This window comes from Haliotis rufescens, unplaced genomic scaffold (assembly GCF_023055435.1).
Source record: "Haliotis rufescens isolate VD_foot unplaced genomic scaffold, xgHalRufe1.0.p SCAF_1, whole genome shotgun sequence".
NCBI lineage: Eukaryota > Metazoa > Mollusca > Gastropoda > Lepetellida > Haliotidae > Haliotis > Haliotis rufescens.
In genome coordinates, this window is record NW_025963779.1 from 81,510,764 (window position 1) to 81,534,541 (window position 23,778).

Here is a 23,778-nt window from a genome sequence, read left to right on the forward strand (position 1 = left end):
AGTTCCACCAGTTCTTGCGACTATCAGTTCCACCAGTTCTTGCGACTATCAGTTCCACCAGTTCTTGCGACTATCAGTTCCACCAGTTCTTGCGACTATCAGTTCCACCGGTTCTTACGACTATCAGTTCCACCAGTTCTTGCGACTATCAGTTCCACCAGTTCTTGCGACTATCAGTTCCACCAGTTCTTGCGACTATCAGTTCCACCAGTTCAGTTATACCTGAAGCTTAAGTTAAACTTCTTGGCCAAATTACCTTTTTTGACTTTGCCAATCCGAAATTCCGATTCATATGCATAGAGAAACAGATCCGCAAGGGGGGTTGGGCACAATTGGTGCCCATGGGGATGCCTACTTCTTGCCAAAATGTCTTACCCCAAAATTTTACGTAGATGTTATCATTGAGGAAGCATTTCACATATTGTTTTCTTAGCAACTTCAAACTTCTTAATATAAATACGTAACTGTATCTGTGTTCACCACGTTTTGTAACAAAAGCCTGAGGATTAAGGGAAAAGGATCATGGATCAAGACAAATGTCACGTCGTTACGAAGCAATTATTCCAAGACAAGGCCAACCGTTACGCTGTTATTTCTGTTCAATCGGATCGGAATTGTGCCTGGTCAAAATACATGAAACATTCAATAGTGTGCTGTCGCAACTTTCCGTGTTTAACTTCACGCACATATGTCCTTTACACTGTAGTATTTGCCATCCTTTACATCCTTTGATTTCAGGTTACCGTCCGTAACTCAAATCAGACAAACGCCATCGTTACAATCTACAAAAGGTCATGGACATGAGGCCAGGTTAGAAGGAAGTCATCTTTATATCTGTTGATTATTTTAATAAACGAATGTTATAACTAGTGGTTACATTAGCAAAAAGCAATAGCCACACATATTTAGGATTGTGGCCGGGATTTTATCGAAAAAATAAATTGTCTCAGAAAAGACATTGTTGGACAATAAAGGCTGATGTTTTTTTATGAATCAATACCTGGTTGTCTCTATTTCCAATACAAGACCCCAACCCCCTACCCCTACCCGCCCCAGAATATCAAATGATCGGTCCCTCACACCGAAGGCGTAGAATGTTCTCGTGTTTTCAGTCGCTGGATTGCCTGAACCTGGTATTTACATACTGACACAGTAGGAATATTTCTGCTTGCAGCGATAAACACTCACTTCTGTTTAGAGTAACTAAACTGTGATGAATCTTTAAGAATCGCACTGATCTGTCATGGTCATTCCCGGCGGTCTGTAAATAATCGAGTCTGGGACAGACAATCCAGTGACTGATCTACGCAATTGGGATACGACGACATGCATCAACATGTCAGAGAGACGGACCACCCGTTAGTCGCCTCTTACGACAAGCATAGTCGCCTCTTATGGCAAGTATGGGTTGCTGAAGACCAGTTCTCTACCCGGATCTTCACGGGTTAGGATGACGAGCGAGTATCTCAATCGTTGTGAGTAATATAGCGCAGATGAAGTAGCAACAACGAAAAATAATATCCCTTGCAATGACAAGCGAACATTTAAATCAGTATATGTAATGCATTGTATCAAGTATCGAGATAAAACAGCAACGATATGTATATGTTTCATGTGCAGCATTATGCAGCTTTAGACCGATGTAAGATGGCAATTTCTTCTTTTCTTCTTAGCAACTTTGCAAATTATTATGAAAGAGCACTTGATTTGTTTCTTTGTTGTTTAACGCCGCACTATACCAGCAATAGTCAAGCTATAAGACGGTGGTCTGTAAAGTTATGAGAAGAAGTTGACGACGACTTGAGAGCGTAACACCAGGTGATGGGTTGAGTAAGTCGATACTTGAAACATACCCGTGTTTGTTTCAAGTAACATTCATATTTTGCTATGGGTTTTTTCGAAGGATGTGAAATGTATACGCCCTGTAATGTCTAATATCACAGGGTAACAGACTTGTTCCCAAACAGCGTCTGATCTCCACATACAAAAAAGTATATTGGCAAATGGAAAATGCCCATTCTCATTATAAGCAGATCTTGGTTCTCGCTACCGCTGAACAAACATCTGAGGACATCCCATTACGGGTCACGTCAGAGCGAACCTTCGCGAACTTTGACATACCAATGAAATGACGATCGAGAAGTCGACATAAGCCAATCAGAAAGTAGTTTTCTCGAGCAAGACAGACTTCGCTTTGAAAATTATTTTGACAAAATTCCTGATTCAAACTGAGCAAAAGATCATTCATCTTGGTATATCTAATAGATGGCCTAGATTGTATGGCAGTACTTCCCACGGGCTATGTAAAGTCTTTTCAAAAATGTCTATCGCATTGAAGTGACAGACAGACGATGATTTGACAGAATCAGTCGATCAGCCTGCAAATGTCGTTCATAATACCCCGTGTTAACCTTTTCGAGGTTGCATGATTAGAAAACAAATTTCGACTGTAAATTTCCTGATCTGGTAGCCGACGCTCTGATTGGTGGGATGACGTACTGGCGTGACCCCATCTTCCCGAGGCAAGGGTGTTAACTAACTACAACTGGACTTTTACTGTCAGTTAACTCCCTTGCCTCGGGAAGATGACGTGACCCGTAATGGGATGTCTTCAGATCTTTGCTTAGCGGTAGCGAGAACTGATTTTAATGAGATTGGAAAATGTCAAGCAAGTTGTTTTGACAAATGGTCTCAAGACGTAAAGTTCATAGTATTCCCACCTTCCTGTTCCTCAACGATAAAACGTTAACATCGCGGCATGGTCTTATCTCAAGGGAATCGTCAGTCCCCGACAGCTCTTCACTTAAATTAACTGCCGTGTCATTTTAGACAAAGGCTCTATCATTCACTGCCTGGCTGTTCCATACACATTAAAACATGACATGATTGACTGGAAGTATTTTGTTTGTTTGCTGTTTTATACTTAAAAACAGTGAAAGTAATACAGTTGTTACCGAACCTCTACGTAAGCTTAAGTGCTGAACCACACTTTAACACCCTTGTTTCTTTACGAAACAGGGGACACGGCTGCTAGAAACCGATAACTGTGAGGCCGATTCCCCGTTCGTCATGGTTGTTTCTAGGTTTGTCAGCACCATATCTGTGCTCGTTGGTTTCACCAAAGTGGTAAACATCTGAGACCTGCATCACTTCGGGCTTTCCTCACACATTAAGCCGACACGCCGTGATATAACTTGGATATTGTCTTTAGGGGAGTCAAGCCCAACTCACTCCTATATTTTGTTAAGGCCCGGGGATACCTCGCCAATTAATGACTTACCCATTCCAGTGTTCAATGAATGTTTGTTTGGCTTGTATGTTGTTTAACGCCGCACTTAGCAATATTTCAGCTATATGACGGCGGTCTGTAAATAATCGAGTCTGGACCAGACAATCCATTCATTGACATCACGAGCATCGATCCACGCAATTGGGATACGATGTCATGCATCAACCAAGTCAGCGAGCATGACCACCCGATCCCGTTAGTCGCCTCTTACGACAAGCATAGTCGCCTTTAATGGCAAGAATCGGTTGCTGAAGACCTGTTCTACCCCGGATCTTCACGGGTATGTTTGATGAATGCATGGGCTGGAGCGGGCGTCTTCAGGAATATAACTAAAACTGGGCTGTACATGGCATGCATTGATACACATGTCAAGGGGTGAGGAGTAATATCGTGAAAAGCTGTGCCACACTTGTTCACGTCTCCCCGCCTGACAACATAGCCCTTATTAAGACAGCAGCTGTGGCTTATTGCAATACAACAGATTGAGTTCCACCAAATATACTGCTCGACGTTTGATGTGGATATTCTGAGTGGGGCCTGTTGACATACAAATATACTGAACAAAATGGTTAAGGGCCATGAATATTTTTAGGATACGTTTTTGTATTAAATTAAATTTTCATTAAAATATGCCCCAAAATATTCATAATCCCTAATACTTTTTGTTCAGCATAGTTTCGATATTGGCATGAACTGACACATTTTCAGTTTCGTTTAAAATGAGAAATAACACAGTGTCCTTTTGAGCGTTTGAACTCGGACTACTTGACTACCAGACTCTACATAAGGGAATGTGCGAATGCTGTTTTACACCACAATCAGCAATATTTCAGCCATATCACAGGGGCCTGTAACTAATTCAGCTGAAACAATGGTTGGTAGCACCCAGTGCCCCACTCGTCAAGGCACAGTGACATATAATCAGAAAGATCAGACATTGTAATAGCCGAGAGCTGCGACCCAACATCATGTCTCCACTGTAGGACCCCATCGCGGCTCGCGGCTAACATTGTAAGCACTGTTCCTCGCTGTCCGGCCCTCACGACAAGCATTGGGTACATAGGGCCTATTCTAAGCCGCAATCACAATGCGGTGGCATAATGAATGAGTGATGTTCCATGCTCGCTGTAGAAACCCTACAGTTACATTAGTACAGGTGTAAAACATTGAGGATGGTGTCTACACGATGTCGTATCCATGATGGAAACCCAGTTTTTGGCACACGTTAATATAACCACTCCGTCACTCAGCAGCATGCACTCCCAAACACACATCAAATCAATTGACAACAATGAAATAAAACTCTGGTAGTGCATGTCTGTTATATAAAATGTATTATCAGAAACGTTCTTAGAAAATCGAGATTGTTAGTGAAATTGTTTTAGAATGAAAATGATATCTGTCAAATATTTCTTTAGTGGTGGATTGAAATTGGAATTCCCATTCCAACTGGGAATTCAGACATTAGAAGATAACACGAAACAAGCACTGGAACAAAATGAGGAGAGGTCAAACAAGCACTGTATACACACAGGTACATGTCTTATCAGTCAGAACAAATTTGGCCCAACTAACGGAGTATAATCACACATACATGTCATATCCGTCAGAACACACATGGCCCAACTAACGGAGTATACACTCACGGACATGTCAGTGCAGCCGTCAGACCACACATGGCCCAACTAACTGAGTATACACTCACGGACATGTCAGTGCAGCCGTCAGACCACGAATGGCCCAACTAACTGAGTATACATTCGCGTACATGTCATATCCGTCAGAACACACATGGCCCAACTAACGGAGTATACATTCACGTACATGTCATATCCGTCAGAACACACATGGCCCAACTAACGGAGTATACACTCACGTACATGTCATATCCGTCAGAACACACATGGCCCAACTAACGGAGTATACACTCACGTACATGTCATATCCGTCAGAACACACATGGCCCAACTCACGGAGTAAACACTCACGGACATGTCAGTGCAGCCGTCAGACCACACATGGCCCAACTAACTGAGTATACATTCACGCTCATGTCATATCCGTCAGAACACACATGGCCCAACTAACAGAGTATACAATAAGGTATATTCCAGTATAGCTGTTATACCAGGGGCTTTTCAAACTGGAGCATGCATTTTCGCGAACCTAACCGCGATCTGGCATTAGACTTTCAGTAAACATTTCACAAGACCCTGTTCAAAGGTTTTGATACTTTCATAAGGTCCTATTGATCCATTCATGTAATTTCCATCACTGCTTTGACGTTTACGCCCAATGGAATCTGTTTCGACGAAGACAAAATCGAGACTGATTATTCTCTGGCGTTGAGGTTTTGAATTATTGAAGAGTATGTCAACGATCAACGAGCAACACTGTACACAGCGTTCCCATAGTGGGCTTTGAGTTGATTCATTTCACCATAATGCATAGAATTAGTTTAAGTCATGACAAACGCGCACTTAAATGAAACAGCCGGATGATTTGTTTTAACTAAGAATTGTTCCAAATGTGAAAAGTGAGTGAGTAAGAGAGTGAGTTGCGATTTATTAGCATTAATATATCATACAATTATATACCGCAGGTATCAAGGTTCTAGTATCTACCCAAATGAGGTTTTATTTGTTCCCGGCCAGAGGATGCGTTTGCATTCCAGTTATCATTCTCAACTCCCTGGAGAGTATACAACCCAAACTGCCTACGGGCACGTTTTGTCTCATATGTTTACCCCTTTGGTGAAACCCACGAGAAAGGAAATGGTGCTGACAAACCTTGAAGCATTATCAGGGCGAACCGGGATTCGAACCGACAATTATATGATTTTGGCGTGCCCAAGGGACGTAACTCTACATAGCGAATTGCAGCGGCTTACATGACTGGGCGCGCCCCTGGGGTAAGTTGGAACACCGTGTACGAAAGCATTGTGGTGAACCACCGACATTGCAACAGCTTGAGATAGGATGCGTACTTGCGTAAAATACGCTTTAAATAAACTGAAACACGCAAACAAATCAAATCCTAGCGCATCAAATACGCAACAAAAACTATAAATACGCTACTGAAATACCATAATGCGTATATTACATCCATTAGATAAAACGACTGCGTGTATTGCAACTTTCAGATAAAATGATTGTGTATCAGTCAATCGCGAAATTAACTTAACGACAGTGACATTCGTAAAAGCTCGTGCGGCGATTATACTCGAATATCGATATATTTCAATGGAAAAGCACATCGTACCTAGACAATGCATCTTAAACTGTCGCTGATTGGTGATTAATAAATAACGCCTTTCTTAAAATAGTGGTTTTGGAAACAAAAATGGCTTCCCGGAGAGGGAGCCACAAGACACAGACGGTTGTACTACTATTCATTTTGTTTTATATGATTTGCAGGGATTGTGATGAAACAGGTTTTCAAGCTTAAATTCCCAAATGTCAAGAAACAGGTGGGTAAAACAATTAGAAAATTGTAGCTATCCAATCAAAATCAAACCACCGGGTAAAATACCCAAATAACAAAAAGTTTATCTTGAGCTCTGCACTAGAGGCCGTGTGGGCTAACGCATCCCCAATGTGTAACCCGTGCTCTCATTTTGTCCAAGAACACGAGGTATCAGCACTCAACTGACGCTAATGATGAATACACGAGAAATTGAGTTCTAGTGACTTTGACCTTTGTCATTCTCTTATTGGACACGTGTCCGCTGCTGTCCTGTTTGCAATAAGTAATCACTAAAGTGTTCAGACACGCAGTAAATGTGTGTTACTTCCCACACCAAAAATCTGTTTTGTACGCGTTTCTTATTATGAGGAAAAAGAGTGAGTTGGCTTTAACGCCGCTAAGAACGGTATTCCACTGCGTGTCAGCACAATGTGGGAGGTAAGTCCAAAGTGATCTGAAATCCACGAGCACGGGTATGGTGCTGACAAACCTAAAAACATAATCGGGGCGAATCGTAGCGAACAGTAGCGAACCCCAGATCAAAGGTTTCTGGCGTGCCCAAGGGGTGCAACTCTGCACAGCGATTTGTGGCGCCTTATTGACTGTGTCAGCCGTGCTCTCTTTGACGAATAAAGAAAAATATGGACAAGTGAGATACATTTTGGACTTTTGCTACCTCCCCGTGGGCAGTATAATGGTGTCATGTGCTATACGCCAACAAACATATATGGCTATTTTTCCACTTAACTAAAGTTCCATTACCGGAGACATACATGTCTGTGATGAAGGATATGGTATATAGTGAGCACTGTTGAGCTTAGGACATTGTTTTTGTCTCTGAAGCGTTAAACTACCTTGTTTTACTTTGCGAAGCCCAACGGATATTCTTATTCACATGCATAAAGTGACAGTTAAGCAAAAACGGGATCACAATTGGTGCCCATGGGGATGCCTACTTCTTGCCTAAATGTCTTACCCAAAATTGTACATAGATGTTACGAGAAAGTTCAGTGTTTTACATATTGTTTTCTCGGTACCCTTCAGGTGGCATTTGTTTTCCTTTTTGACAAAATGCCCTGAACCTCTGAAGATCGACATGTAACTGTATCTTTGGTCACCGCGTTTTGTGACAAAAAAAACAGGTTTAGAGTGGTATAGTGTTGTACAAAGTTAAATAATCAAATGATAGAAATGAACGTAGTTCCTTTCTGAGATTGTAAAAAGTCAAGCAAATCCTTCGAGTTACTTAGAAGTCCTTCCTTGAATGTATTATGGAGTATGGTTAATCTTTGAGACAGGGATTTGGTGGTACATTTGCTGGACCCAGCAATATCTATCTCTTTGTGCGGATTTTCATGGAACTTTGGAATCCAGTACAAAAGAGAAATGGACACGTCTTCAGGTTTCAGAGTCAAGTCAAAAGTTGATAGTACTGATGCATGGTTTTGGCAAATTTCTTTCTCAGTTAACATACTGGCCTTACGTGTGGCATTATTTGATATGTCACTTATAGCAAGTTCTTTGGTCAAACAATTAATGTAGTGATACTTACATCTAATGGTTATGTTATCTGAGGCCTTGTCTGAGGTTAGCCAGACTTTTGACGAGAGCTGGCTGAGACAGAATGAATTTAAAAGACGCAGATAATATTTAGGTTTAACTAGTACTATACGTCCAGAATTTGTAACATTTTATGTTCTTTTCACTCCTTCTTGCGGAGGTGTAAACCAATCCAACCACACAAAAGTTGCATCAGCATTGATCTGTAACAGATACATAATGGACATTCATGGAACAAGTTAGAGAGAGCAACGTTACATTAATAGTTAATGGTGTCTCACCTAAAGGTCCGGTCCATGAGCCGCTCGTCATACAAGCTGGTAGGAACTTGGGCTCGAACCGGGGCAGTCATCGGGAGGTGCCATATAGGTTATCCACTCGGTACTGTAATAAATGTATCCACTGATTCTCCATTTGTCCACGTAATGCTGTACATTCGCTACATTATGCCAGAACAGCTTTCACAGAGCGATGTTCCTCTTGTTGCGTGGACTGTGCAGCGATACGATCACTGGTAGCCGTATAGTCACCACTATCTGCCGTACACACCACAGCGTCTGCTACTCTGCAATAACAACGTAAAAAAGAGTTGTATGTCAAATCTACTCAAACGCTAGCCGACAGCAAGGCTGTATCTAACGCGATCGAACGGTGATAAATGAAGGGCGCTTCCTCGTGTTGAAAGTACTAGTCAGTGTTCAATGAATTATTTGCCTTCGGCTTATCAACAGGGACTAATGTTTAGAGCCCTCGTTGGGCCGATCCAAACGTTGCAGTCGATGCGGTTCTATATGAGTTCACACCCAAACATTTCAATCGTTATCGCGGTAAGCTTCTCCCAACACTAAAACAATTGTGTGGGGTTCATTCATTTAGCAAATGTCGCAATAACAGAGACGGTGAACGCACATCACGTGATCGATCCTCTGTCCCCCCGAGCCAAGTCGGCGTTAAAACTAGAAGCGTGATTACCCCTGAGATGTGGGGGAATTAGTACAGTCAAAGCTATCATCATTCCGTCACATCAAGGCACGCGGGCTTGGTCCATATGCTTACACAGTACTGTACACTTAACCGCAAGCGTACCACTGAAGGTCCGGGTTAGAATAGGTCTTCAGCCACCCATGCTAGCCGTAAGAGGCGACTAACGGAATCGGGTAGTCAAGCTCGCTGGCTTGGTTGATGCATGTCAGCGTATCCCAATTGCGTAGATCGATTTTTTTATGATATGAATCACTGGATTGTCTGGTCCGGTTGTCTGGACTACATTATTTAAAGGCCGCCGTCATATAGATGGAACATTGCTGAGGGCGGCGTTAAACAACAACAAAGAAAACTGTACATGAGCTCAGTAGAAGCTGTAAAAAAGATGACCAAATTCGTTATTTCTTCACACAATTTACACCTTCATATCATCAGTGTGTCATGCCGTCTAACGTCTGTTTTCTTGAGCGCTTTCAATATATACATGACGATGTAGCATTTCTTGTCTCCGCAGATTGAATAACAGTTTCTCACGAATATTACAGTTTCACAAGACAGAAAAGAGGACTGGCGATAGACTTAAAAGGGATAAGGTAACACTACGTCATTCGTCATAAAACGTTCGATCGATAAGACGCCGATAACTACATTGGAGAACATGGATTTATGAAACATAATGTGGGAGAAAACGTTTACAGTTTGCTTTGCGTGTTAGTTCAGAAACAAATACGTCTGTTCGAGCAGGTTAAAAGCACCTAAATAAGCACATGAAAATGCCCGACTGCTTGAAAGTCAAATTATTATATTAACTGAATCCAAAAGATAGTCAAACGCTGTAACTAGGATCCAAATATGGTATCCCTTAATTGTTAGATCTGTACAAAGTTTAAGAAGCTAATTTCTGCATTATAACTACATTACATGCGCACTGCAACGTCATTGCAGGTATATTATAACCAGTTACATAGTGAAATAGTGACATTGCAACTTTATAACTTGTAGTTTAAGGGTACACTACAGGCACATATTAAAGTTATATGACATAATGAATCGTCTACCAACATTATTTCACATCTATATTACAAGGCTATCACATCTATATTACAGGACTATCACGTCTATATTACAGGACTATCACATCTATATTACAGGACTATCACATCTATATTATAGGACTATCACATCTATATTACAGAATCATCACATCTATATTACAGGATCATCACATCTATATTACAGGTCTATCACATCTATATTACAGGACTATCACATCTATATTACAGGACTATCACATCTATATTACAGGATCATCACATCTATATTACAGAACTATCACGTCTATATTACAGGACCATCACATCTATATTACAGGACTATAACATCTATATTACAAGACTATCACATCTTTATTACAGGACTATCACATCTATATTATAGGGCTATCACATCTATATTACAGGACTATCACGTCTATATTACAGGACCATCACATCTATATTACAGGACTATCACATCTATATTACAAGACTATCACATCTTTATTACAGGACTATCACATCTATATTATAGGGCTATCACGTCTATACTACAGGACTATCACATCTATATTACAGGACTATCACATCTATATTACAGAATCATCACATCTATATTACAGGATCATCACATCTATATTACAGGACTATCACATCTATATTACAGGACTATCACATCTATATTACAGGATCATCACATCTATATTACAGGATCATCACATCTATATTACAGGATCATCATATCTATATTACAGGATCATCACATATCTATATTACATGACCATCAAATCTATATTACAGGATCACCACATCTATATTACAGGATCATCACATCTATATTACAGGACTATCACATCTATATTATAGGACTATCACATCTATATTATAGGATCATCACATCTATATTACAGGACTATCACATCTATATTACAGGACTATCACATCTATATCATAGGACTCTCACATCTATATTACAGGATCATCACATCTATATTACAGGTCTATCACATCTATATTACAGAACTATCACATCTATATTACAGGACTATCACATCTATATTACAGGATCATCACATCTATATTACATGACCATCACATCTATATTACAGGACCATCACATCTATATTACAGGACCATCACATCTATATTATAGAACCATCACATCTATATTACAGAACCATCACATCTATATTACAGGGCTATCACATCTATATTACAGGATCATCACATCTATATTACATGACCATCACATCTATATTACAGGACCATCACATCTATATTATAGAACCATCACATCTATATTACAGAACCATCACATCTATATTACAGGGCTATCACATCTATATTACAGAACCATCACATCTATATTACAGGACTATCACGACTAAAACACAGGACTATCACGACTAAAACACAGGACTATCACGTTTTGGTCTTGGTTTGGTCATATGGCTGGAATATTGCAAACCAAACCAAAACCAAAACTTGGTGTAGTCGTGATAGTCCTGTAATATAGATGTGATAGTCCACTATTGTAGTCGTGATAGTCCTGTAATGCAGACGTGATACAATACAGGACTACCACGTCTATAATACAATACTCTCGCGTCTACATTACAGGACTATCACGTCAGGCGTCAGCGACAAAAAAAATGTATTGTTTATTGAATCTGTCAAAGAAAGCAACATTGTATTTCATGTCCATCACTAGGAGAGACGTCATTGACCTTTCTTCTGACTTTCTTAGCTATATTATAGCTACTTAGAAATAATAGAAACTTTTTCCTGAAAGTCTGTCACAATATATAAAACGTCGACGACAGGGAATAATCATCTTCGATTGTCTGCCGAAACAAATTCCGATGAGTAAAAGGCGAAAAAAATTATGATTGGTTGGTTGGTTTGTTGTTTAACGCCGCACTCAGCAATATTCCAGATAAATGACGGCGGTCTGTAAATAATCGAGTCTGGACCAGACAATACAGCCATTGACATCACGAGCATCATGCCATGCAATTGGGATCGGTGACGTGCGTCAACCAAGTCAGCGAGCCTGACCACCCGATCCCGTTAGTCGCCTCTTACGACAAGCATAGTCGCCTTTAATGGCAAGCATGGGTTGCTGAAGACCTATTCTACCCCGGATCTTCCCGGGTTTCTTCGATGAATGCATGGGCTGGGGCGGGCGTCTTCAGGAATATAAATACATCTGGGCTGTACATGGCATGCATTGATACACATGTCAAGGGGTGAGGAGTAATATCGTGAAAACCTGTGCCACACTTGTTCACGTCTCCCCGCCTGACCACATAGTCCTTAGTTCTACCCCGGATCTTCACGGGTCCGAAAAAAGGATGAATATTATATGAATGGATCATCAAAAATCAGTGATGACACCAGGTGTAAGCATGTCCTGCTCTTCCGATAGCAACGGCCACTTTGCATACAAAGTATGTGTTTGTTCGCTCCCAACATATTACACGAATGTCACATGCGGTTAAACACTTCAACGGTAACAAGAGAACCTGACACTTGTTACGCCCAAAATACTGGATGTCCGAGCAGTCAGTTAGAGGCACCCAAAACAAGGGACCCTACACTAAACGCTGCTTTGAACAATATCTCAGTTAATTCACAGTGTTAGTTTGATGTCGGAGGAGAGCGCGAAGTGATGCAGGTCTTAGACGCTTAATTACAACTTTGGTGAAACCCACAGGCGTCGGTTTGGTGCAGGCAAACCTGGAATCTTAAATTCGAACCAACGATCATAAACACCTAGGAACGCGATTCTGTACAGCGAATTGGGGCGCATACGATTGGGTCACCCCATCCTTTCGAGGGAAGCGGGTCCACTAGCCTATATCAAAGTCTAGTTTCCACAAAGTAGGTTTTGGTACAGGCTAGTGGACAGTCTTGCCTCGGGAAGATGGCGTTCCCCGTGCCCCGTAATTTCTTAAAGATAGAATGACGGTTCGAATAAATTACGTAGTTACAATACATTTAGCAAATGATGAGCTATGCGTGTTGTATTATGCATCAATATAAAACGTTTTAAACTCTCCGGGATAATGACAAAATAATACCATCAATACTGCGCGTGGGGGATTTGGGAGGGTTTGTTTGTCACTTGTATGACTGTTATTTAGTTTAGGTCTTAAAACGCTCATCACGAAACGCCATTGCCATCACTCAATCTAACTATGACACCATAAAATGTGTTAGAACATGTTTTCTCTACGTTCTTTATGAGATCAAATAAATACAACATGTAGCCAACGACAGTTCGACTCCCTTGATGAGAACCATGAACAAAATGCAAGAAAATTACATCTAAACTATTAATGAGATATCACCAAACCCATGTGAGACTCAATAAGCACTTGAGTAAAATGGCATTCAGATCATTAGTGATCCCATTGCGATTATACCTGTGCCTGCCCATATTCATTTGGTGTTCGGTGCAGATAAGGTACTGTGCATTGGTGTAGCAAATATGCATTATTTAACACTGGCAGCCAGGGCGCATGAATGAGTAATTGTGATAAAAGCTCTACTTAAAAGAACCAGAATTTTATATCAGAACCAGTTGCTGCTGTGGCACGGCAGATTGAAACGTGATACAACATTTAATAGAAGCAAACATTGACTCCATTAAACACAAATGATGCGCATCACGAGAAAGGAAAGATTAATATTAAATTTGAAATATTTTAACATTGGTCACGATCAATTCGAGAGTCGTGTGATTAAAGGATCCACCTTTTAATACCAGGAAGGGAGACGTGTCAGAGTGACTTATTGTCGGTCCTTTTTTATTTTTATCTGTAAAACTGTAAAAAGAAGAGCCGAAATATAAATATTGAATTTATCACAAGATATTGTTTTACAGCACAAAAAGCATGTACAACCTACTATTTACATATGAGGGGGTTGGAGTTGGGGTTTTGGTTGAGGGGTTTTGTATTGGGCTGTGTGTGTTGGGGGGGGGGGGGGTGCTGTAAATTGTGGGTGCCTAATGCGAAATAAGAACTATTCAATTATTCATTTCACTGAACTATTTCACACACCATAAATAATGTGTCATTGATGAAGACGCTGAGTTTTACGCTTATAGAAACACGGATATCTCCAACAAAACGCATAACCAGATTTTGAGGAGTGATGAATTATTGCAAACAGTACACAAGTGGACACATGTCTGATATGAAGAAGATAACAAAGTTCCAAGTGGTAGGACTCATATGTGTCCGCCATTAGCACCAGGCTCTTGGACTTAATGAGAGTACGGATCACACGTTGGGGCTGTCAGCCGGCTAGGCATGTTGTACATGTGTAAGCTGTTGCAGTGTCTGCGGTTGAGGATGATTGCGTTTCTCCAGCTTCTAATCGTCCGACAATGTTAATTCTCTGTACTTGGAACAGGATTGCAGTCATACCATGGCGTGTGGGAAGAGGTGAGGTGAGGTGAAATTGGGTTTAACGTCGCGTCCAAGATTATTGCACTTATATAGCGACGTGCATGTACGTGTGTGTGTTTGTGTGGCTGCTTGTACTGGTCCGGACGGATTTATAGTGCTAGCCCCACTGAGATACCATGCCGCATTTTAACATGAATACCCCACTCAGACACAGTATACTGACTGACGGAGGCGGTCTAATGTGGGAAGAAAGCAGTGGTGCAAGTCTCAGATGTTTACCACTTTGGATAAACCCAGGAGCACGGTATGGTGCTGACAAAACCATAAACAATCATAGCGAAGCGAGATTCGACCAAACAATCAAAGTCTTCTGGCGTTTCCAAGGGACGTAACTCTACACAGTGAATTGTGACGCCTGAGACGACTGGGCTCCCCATGTTCCGGCCAATTCACAAATTTTCACGTGCAGAACATGCACGGGCATCGATCCGTTGTTTCACCTTACTGTATTGTTACGTTCAGTTGATGGGTCATGTCGTTGTTGCATTTTGATGATTCCAACAAATTATCAATTTGGTACGAAATGACATATGTATGCAACTGCCTACGTGGTCTTGTGGTTCTACTAGCGCCTGCTCGGAGAGCAGAAGGTCAGCGTCAGATTCTCGGCCGCGTCATACCAAAAGACGTTAAAAGATGGTACTTGTTATTACCCTGCCTGGCGCTCGGCATTAAGAGGCTGAAAAAAGTATCGGTCGGCTTGGAGTCAGTATAGAGCGATTTTGCTACAGAACAATATATATATAAGGCTGAAAGTGTCCAGTTCACAAGTCAGTATCGTGCATGAACACTATCAGCTTTTGATTCGTTTGTTTAACGCCGCACTCGACAATATTCCAGCTATATGACGGCAGCCTGTAAACAATCGAGTCTGGGCCAGACAATCCAGTGATTATCATCAGGAGCATCGATGTACGCAATTGGGATACGATGACATGCATCAACCAAGCCAGCGAGCCTGACCAACCAAACAAGCTACTCGCCACTAACGACAAGCATGGGTTGCTGAAACCAGTGCAAACGATCTCCACGGATCGGGTGTTTTGTTGTGAAGTCTGTGACCACATGTGAAACGTGAGGGCGAGCTCCTGCTGTAAAGTGATGTGACGTCCATGGGTCAGAAGGAACAGGACGGATCACTTTGTAACGGAACCGTACATCTGTCACATTGCCAACTCAGCACTCGTTTTAACTTGGGGACTTCTATTTCAGACTACGCTTGAAAAATTTGTTGACACAGTTCTCGATTAAAATTGCTAACTGAACAAACGAAGATTTCGGAATGTCTAATATATGGTTGAGATTGTATGGTAATGCTTCCCACGTACTGTGCAACGCCTATTCCGTTCAAATGTTTCTCCCATGGAAGCGAGAGATAGACGATGATTTTGACGGAATCACCCGAACGGGCCTTAACTGTCGTTCGGAATACCCCGTGTTAACGTTTGCGAGGTTGCATAATTAGAAAACACATTCCGACTGTCACTTTCATGATCTGGTAAGCGACGCTTTGATTAGTCGGATGAAAGGTCATTCTGGCGGGACCCGTAATGGGATGTCCTCAGATCTTTGTTTAGCGATAGCGAGAACTAAGATCTGATTTAAATGAGCTTGTAAGGTTTACGGCCGTCAAAAACGATTCTTTTCACAGTTTAAACACTTCAACGAATTATTCTGTGTTTGAACTGACTCAGCCCCACGTGTACTGTCAATGTGGGACGATTTCTTACTCATGGGATACAATGACCGGGATGCACATGCAATTTTAGGGTCATCATGGGCAATCATGACAAAGTGTTTGTACATGTGGTCATCATGACATATTTATTTGTAAAGGGATTTTTTTTTGTGGTGCACTCCTCTTTCCAAAATCGCCAATGCGGTTCTAAAAGGAGTAAATGGAAGCATGCATCCATAATCGTTTTTGTAGGCTTTGTTTGTTTAACGCCGCATCCAGCGATATTCAAGCTTTGTGATGGTGGTGTTCAAATAATCCAGTCTGGACCAGACAATCCAGTGATTGACATCACGAGCTTCGATCTATGAAATGGGTTTGTTTGTTGTTGTTGTTTAACGCCGCACTCAGCAATATTCCAGCTATATGACGGCGGGCTGTAAATAATCGAGTCTGGGCCAGACAATCCAGTGATTGACACCATGAGCATCGATCCATGCAATTGGGATACGGTGACATGCATCAACCAAGTCAGCGAGCCTGACCACCCTATCCCGTTAGTCGCCTCTTACGACAAGCATAGTCGGCTTTTACGGAAAGCATGGGTTTCAGAAGACCTATTCTACTCCGGATATTTCTGTAGGCAGCAGAAGGGAGTGCTTATACGTATATCACTTCATAATAATCGTATACATGTATATGCATCCGTTATCATAATCATTAAAACAATTCCTTTGATCCCTGTTGAAATAAATAACAGCCGAAATAGGCCTCATGCTGTTATGTATGTATATCGTTCTATGCCGCAGTCATGATTGACAGGGCGTCATCGTGCTCCGTTGCCAGATGACGTTGCTCACAATTCCGACCACTGGTTTGCCTGGTCCAGGGTCGGTTATTTACAACACGCCGTCATACAGCGAGTGAGTGAGTGAGGTTTTACGCCGCTTTTAGCAATATTCCAGCAATATCACGGCGGGGGACACCAGAAATGGGCTTCACACATTGTACCCATGTCGGGAATCGAACCCGGGTCTTCGGCGTGACGAGCTAACGCTTTAACCACTAGGCTACCCGACCGCCCCGCCGTCATACAGCGATTACAGGTGTGGACAACATAACACCATCTCCAAAACATCAAGTATCAAAGTTTGAATCCATTCTGCGATAACCGGTTTCCAAGGTGAATTGAAATTCCAACAAAGGCGATATCATCGCGGTATACTCGGGGGCATCTCCACCCTATTGGAGAACATAAGTGTTGGTACTGGGGGCCAAACGAGTGAGTGATGTGAATTTAAGTCCGTTTTAAACAGTATTTCAGTTATATCTGGTGTTTCAATTTAATGTGAAAGGAAATACCGAAGTGTTGCAGGTCTTAGAGGTTTACCACGAGCAGATATAGGTATGGTGATGACAAACCAAAGACCATTACAATCATGGCGGATATGAGACTAAAACGGTGCTTTTGTGAAAGGTTCCACGCCAAAACATCAGTTGTTGGCCATCCAGACAGAATGGGCAGCTATGATTTATAGGGGTTTGTTTTCAAAATTTCACCCACCCAGTAATGTAAACTGACCTTATTTTCAATATTTAATCATGTTTTGTTTTTCCACATCATTATTTCCTGAATGCACCCACATATATTTTGAAGTAAGTGATATTTGGTGTCGAACTGGGGTTGGTGTGTTTAGCGTCCTGTCCTCTGAAATCGAGATGCCTAAGACAGCTAAATTTGATTTGTATTGATTGACACCAGAAATGGGCTTCCTACATTGTACATATGTGGGGAATCGAACCCGGGCATTCGGCGTGACGGGCGAACACTTTCACCCCTAGGCTACCCACGCCCCTGCAGCGGAAAAAAACCTCCGCCCGTATCCCCCCTCCAAAAGTTATATATTTGGGAATGGGATATCGGCGGAAGTCTAACCAAAATAACGTTACAAATAGAAGTGCATTTGGTCTCGTGTAAACTTAAAACGACTGAACAAAAAAGGCACCAAGATGAATATGAGATGTACTTCACCATCCCAAAGAAGGGGAGACAATCATGGTTGTTCGAAGCACTTCCTGCCCAGGTATCGGGTATCCAGACAATTGCGGGGTAGTTAAGACCAAATGCGATGCAAGCATAGTTCATACAGTACTAAAGACCTTACCTGGTCCATTGGGAATTGTGAAGTCTCGAAATATGTTAGTCAATGTGTAACTTTTGGTTGAAATACACATCCGTACCTGTGGCAGCATGTGTTACCAGTGAACCCCTGACTTGACACCACGACGGTAGATCAACTGTATACCCAGTGGCCTGCAATGTCGCACTTCCTAACTGTGCTTGGCCCAGGGCGACTCGTTCGCTCCGCTCAGCTGCGCAGATAAACGCCCGTCACCTCAACAAGCTGGGTTAACTATCGTCTGTTCCGATTGGCACGTGCCATGAACTGAAATTGACATCGTGCACGTGGACTGATTTACACCGTCGTTTTTAGGCTTTGGTAGGGACAGTTGACGTAATAATGTGAGTTTGACTTTAGCCAAGCATAAATATGTAACTTCTTCAGCGAAACGTCACACTAATTGTAATAAAGACGTTGTTCGTCCATAGAACTTGTCTTTCTTCATAAATATATAGTTTGACCAGTTAAATAACCTTACGACCTTTTTTATATATATATTATGTTAAACGCTCTATTCAATTTCTAATTACACGACAACGATTACAGAGTAAATTCTGCCCGTGAGAATGAAAAGTCTGCAGGAAATTGCCTTAATTCCTAACACATAAACGTAAAGTTGGCAATAAAGTTGTGTTTAACGAGAGAAATCGATAGCCGTTTGTTGCACGGTGATCCCAAGTGCCTATTAAAGACAAAAATATCACTTGTGAGAACCTAACCCGATAAAAGTCTGCGTGTGCCGCAACACCTGGCTGTGTTCACTAAAGTACATTAGGTGTGTCTGCATACAATCCATGTGGTGGGGAGGGGGACAGGGGTTGAGAGTTAATGTGACCAATACCCGAAATCCCTACCTCTTACAGTTAGGGTTTTTAATCATAGTTAAAATTATCAATTGACTATTGGAAGTTTATAGGGGAAGTATAGAGGTGTAAATGTATTAGAACACTTAAACTTGCCAATTGGACTTATGTTTTTAAAAATACACCACACGCCCATCAGTCTTGGATGCGGATGGTGAACTGGCTGCCCAAAACGGGCATTACCATACGCAAATTGCTTAATTTATTATATGCATTCATCATGCGCTGTGATTAGACCAGGCAGTCCTCCGTTTCCAAAATGTAGTCTTGGCGCTAGCTGCCTCAACTGTGGTACTCTAAGACTCCCAAATAATGTGTTCATGCATTTCAATATGCTTGCATACTTACATTGTCCAACAAAAGTGGGACTCAGATCCGCCCGGCTTACTCCGCAATCTACATTCTGACGAGCAGTACTGGAGTAGCGATATACCAGTCACATTTTAATCCTGTCTCGCAAGATCCGGTCACCAAGAGTTCGTATAAAATGGCGATCGTTTACCGTATCATACATAAAACGGAGCTCGAGGGAAAGAGCATACATTTATAATATTTTTTTAATGTTTTGTTGTGCTGCTTCATGGGATTGTCCACATGTATTTATCCCAGATGCCGAGATGGCATTTATGGTAGAGCCGAGCCGAGTGACAAAAGTGTGTCTTACATTGAGGCAATTAGCGCATCTCGCGAACAGATTGGGGCAGTCACCGTGGTCTAGTGGATAGAGCGTCTGCCCGGAGAGAGGAAGGTTGGTGGTTCGATCCGAGATCGCGCCATACCGGAAGACGTTAAGAGATGGTACTTCTTTGACGCTCGGCATTAAGGTGATAGATCAAGGACTGATCGGCTTGGAGTGATGTCTGAGTGGGGTATCCATGTTAAACGGCGGCAAAAATGTTAAGAGTCCGGACTAGAACAAGCAGCAACACACACACACAAGTGCATGCACGTCGCTATAAAAGTGCAACATTCTTGGCCGCGCGACGCTAAACCCTATTTCACCTCACCATAAATTTGGTGAACTAACAGTTTTCCCGATAATGTCATATTTGAACACCTCAGGCATACACCAATCTATTTACAGGAGGCGGCCTTAGGGCTTCTTTCGGCACACATTATTTTTTGTCACCCTCCATGACTTTAGCATTTTTTAATAGGCCACATATTGTACATTAGCGTTGGGAATCATTAACAGAAAATAACTTATGGTAATTTAGTGGTCTATTTTTTTTTAATTTATCAATTGTCAGTACACCGGTAAAATATTAATATTGCTTGCACTGTATAACACAAACATACTCAACTCAAAACGCGTTCAATATTACCCAATCGTTAGCATGATATGTTCTATAGACGTGATGATCTGGCCAGGGTCACAACACACTTGAGGTAGAAGACAACAGTGTTAACCATGGAAACAACTCACCTGTACCTTGTTGCTATCTGCGACTTGAGTGCGCACCTTTATCTGCCGCAGGTGGGCCCTTCTCACACCTGTCACGTGGTTTGTCACGAAAATTTATCATACGATTTGACCAATTTAAGAATGTCGACCTGTCGAAACCAATAACTGTTTACGTCATTTGCGAGCTATGTATTATTCCTTCACGACACAAAACGATAGTATCATAGCTTAAAAAGAGGACAGTTAATATATTGAGTCTTGATAGTCTCAAGTAACGTCTTGACCAGTTTTATGTTTAAGCCAAATTTACTCCACTCTACATGCAATCGTCCATCATAATATCAAGATATTTGACTCGGCGAAATGAAATATTCACTCACTAAATCGACTCTGTCACCCTCATACTCGATCTTGCCCTCGTCCTTACCCTTACCCTTACCCTCATTATCATCTTCGCCCTGCCCCTCAACCCTCCTCTCGCCCTGCCCGTGTTCCTAATCCTCGCCCTCACTCTCGCCCTGCTTATCATCCTCATCCTCGCCCTGTCCCTCACTCCCACCCTCGTCCTCTTACCAACACCATCGCCCTGCCCCTCACCCCACCCTAATTTTCAACCTCACCTTCAACCTCGCCCTGCCTCTGTTCCTCCACCTCACCCTCATCCTGATCTTGTTCCTCACCCTCACCCTGTCCTTGTTCCTCTCCCTCACCTTCGCCCTGCCCTTGTTCCTTACCCTCACCCTCACCTTCACCCTGCCATTGTTAATCACCCTCACCCACCCCTTGTTAATCACCCTCACGCTGCCCTTGTTAATCACTATCACCCTGCCCTTGTTCCTCACCCTCAACTCACCCTCGTCATGCCATTGTTTCTCACTCTCACCTCACCCTCGTCCTGCCCTTGTTCCTCACACCTCGCCCTGCCCTTGTGCTTTACCCTCACCCTCAGCTTCGCCCTGCCATTGTTAATCACCCTCACCCACCCCTTGTTAATCACCCTCACGCTGCCCTTGTTAATCACCCTCACCCTGTCCTTGTTCCTCACCCTCACCTCACCCTCGTCATGCCATTGTTTCTCACTCTCACCTCACCCTCGTCCTGCCCTTGTTCCTCACACCTCGCCCTGCCCATGTTCCATACCCTCTCCCTCACCCTCACCCTCATCCTGCCCTTCTTCCTTACTCTCACCCTGCCCTTGTTAATCACCATCACCCTGCCCTTGTTAATCACCCTCACCCTGCCCTTCTTCCTTACCATCACCCTGCCCTTGTTAATCACCCTCACCCTGCCCTTGTTGATCACCCTCACCCTGCCTTTGTTAATCACCCTCACCCTGCCCTTGTTAATCACCATCACCCTGCCCTTCTCCCTTACCATCACCCTCCCCTTGTTAATCACCCTCACCCTCCCCTTGTTAATCACCCTCACCCTGCCCTTGTTAATCACCCTCACCCTGCCCTTCTTCCTTACTCTCACCCTCCCCTTGTTAATCACCCTCACCCTGCCCTTGTTTATCAACCTCACCCTCCCCTTGTTAATCACCCTCACCTTGCCCTTGTTAATCACCCTCACCCTGCCCTTGTTAATCAACCTCACCCTCCCCTTGTTAATCACCATCACCCTGCCCTTGTTAATCACCCTCACCCTGCCCTTCTCCCTTACCATCACCCTCCCCTTGTTAATCACCCTCACCCTCCCCTTGTTAATCACCCTCACCCTGCCCTTGTTAATCACCCTCACCCTGCCCTTCTCCCTTACCATCACCCTCCCCTTGTTAATCACCCTCACCCTCCCCTTGTTAATCACCCTCACCCACCCCTTGTTAATCACCCTCACCCTGCCCTTGTTTATCAACCTCACCCTCCCCTTGTTGGTCACCCTCACCCTGCCTTTGTTGATCACTCTCACCCTGCCCTTGTTAATCAACCTCACCCTCCCCTTGTTAATCACCATCACCCTGCCCTTCTTAATCACCCTCACCCTGCCCTTCTCCCTTACCATCACCCTCCCCTTGTTAATCACCCTCACCCTCCCCTTGTTAATCACCCTCACCCACCCTTTTTTAATCACCCTCACCCTGCCCTTGTTGATCACCTTCACCCTGCCCTTGTTCTTCAACCTCACCTCACCCTCGTCATGCCATTGTTCCTCATCCTCACATCACCCTTGTCCTGTCCCTGTTCCTAACACCTCACCCCCGCCCTGCCCTTGTTCCTCACCCTCGTCATGCCATTGTTTCTCACTCTCACCACACCCTCGTCCTGCCCTTTTCTCACACCTCACCCTCGCCCTGCCCTTGTTCCTCTCCCTCACCTTACCCTCGCCCTTCCCTTGTTCCTCTCCTTCACCTTACCCTCGCCCTGCCCTTGTTCCTAACCCTCACTTTACCCTCGCCTGCCCTTGTTCCTCACAATCACCTTACCCTCGCCCTGCCCTTGTTCCTCTCCCTCACCTCACCCTCGCCCTGCCCTTGTTAATCACCCTCACCCTGCCCCTGTTGATCACCTTCACACTCACCCTGCCCTTGTTAATCCCCCTCGCCCTGCCCTTGTTAATCACCCTCACCCTGCCCTTGTTAATCAGCCTCACCCTGCCCTTGTTAACCACCCTCACCCTGCCCTTGTTAATCACTCTCACCCTGCCCTTGTTCTTCTCCCTCACCTCACCCTATCGCCGCGAATAGCTGCAAAATTGCTGATGCGGCGTTAAGCAATATTCACTCACTCACTCACCTCACCCTAACCTCACCCTCGCCCTGCCCTTGTTTCTCTCCCTCACCTTACCATCGCCCTTCCCTTGTTCCTCTCCTTCACCTTACCCTCGCCCTGCCCTTGTTCCTAAC

General features: G+C 43.1%; 2 protein-coding genes across 3 annotated transcripts in view; one reads left to right on the plus strand and one right to left on the minus strand.

The window, feature by feature from the left end:
- LOC124136879 (serine/threonine-protein kinase B-raf-like) overlaps positions 1-19,991 on the minus strand; it is a 75,425-nt gene extending 55,434 nt beyond the window's left edge. Inside the window, exons 1-2 of one of the 2 annotated variants that reach the window (XM_046502904.2) lie at positions 19,880-19,991; positions 8,596-8,879 (exon numbers count right to left, since the gene is read on the minus strand). In XM_046502904.2, the coding sequence (XP_046358860.1) occupies positions 8,596-8,666 (71 nt within the window). In that variant the 5' untranslated portion in view covers positions 8,667-8,879; positions 19,880-19,991. Of the gene's footprint in view, positions 1-8,595; positions 8,880-18,726; positions 18,891-19,879 lie in introns of those variants that run through there. The other variant, XM_046502903.2, reaches the window with a different exon arrangement.
- A 2,008-nt stretch (positions 19,992-21,999) lies between these two features.
- On the plus strand, positions 22,000-23,619 carry LOC125372150 (putative uncharacterized membrane protein YMR173W-A). The gene has a single exon (XM_048381245.1). It carries the CDS (start codon positions 22,000-22,002, stop codon positions 23,617-23,619), a length of 1,620 nt encoding a protein of 539 aa, XP_048237202.1.
- The last annotated feature ends 159 nt before the right edge of the window (positions 23,620-23,778 follow it).

Coding starts and splice junctions, on each gene's coding strand:
- LOC125372150 (XM_048381245.1), top strand. CDS start 22,000: ATGCCATTGTTTCTCACTCTCACCTCACCCTCGTCCTGCCCTTGTTCC.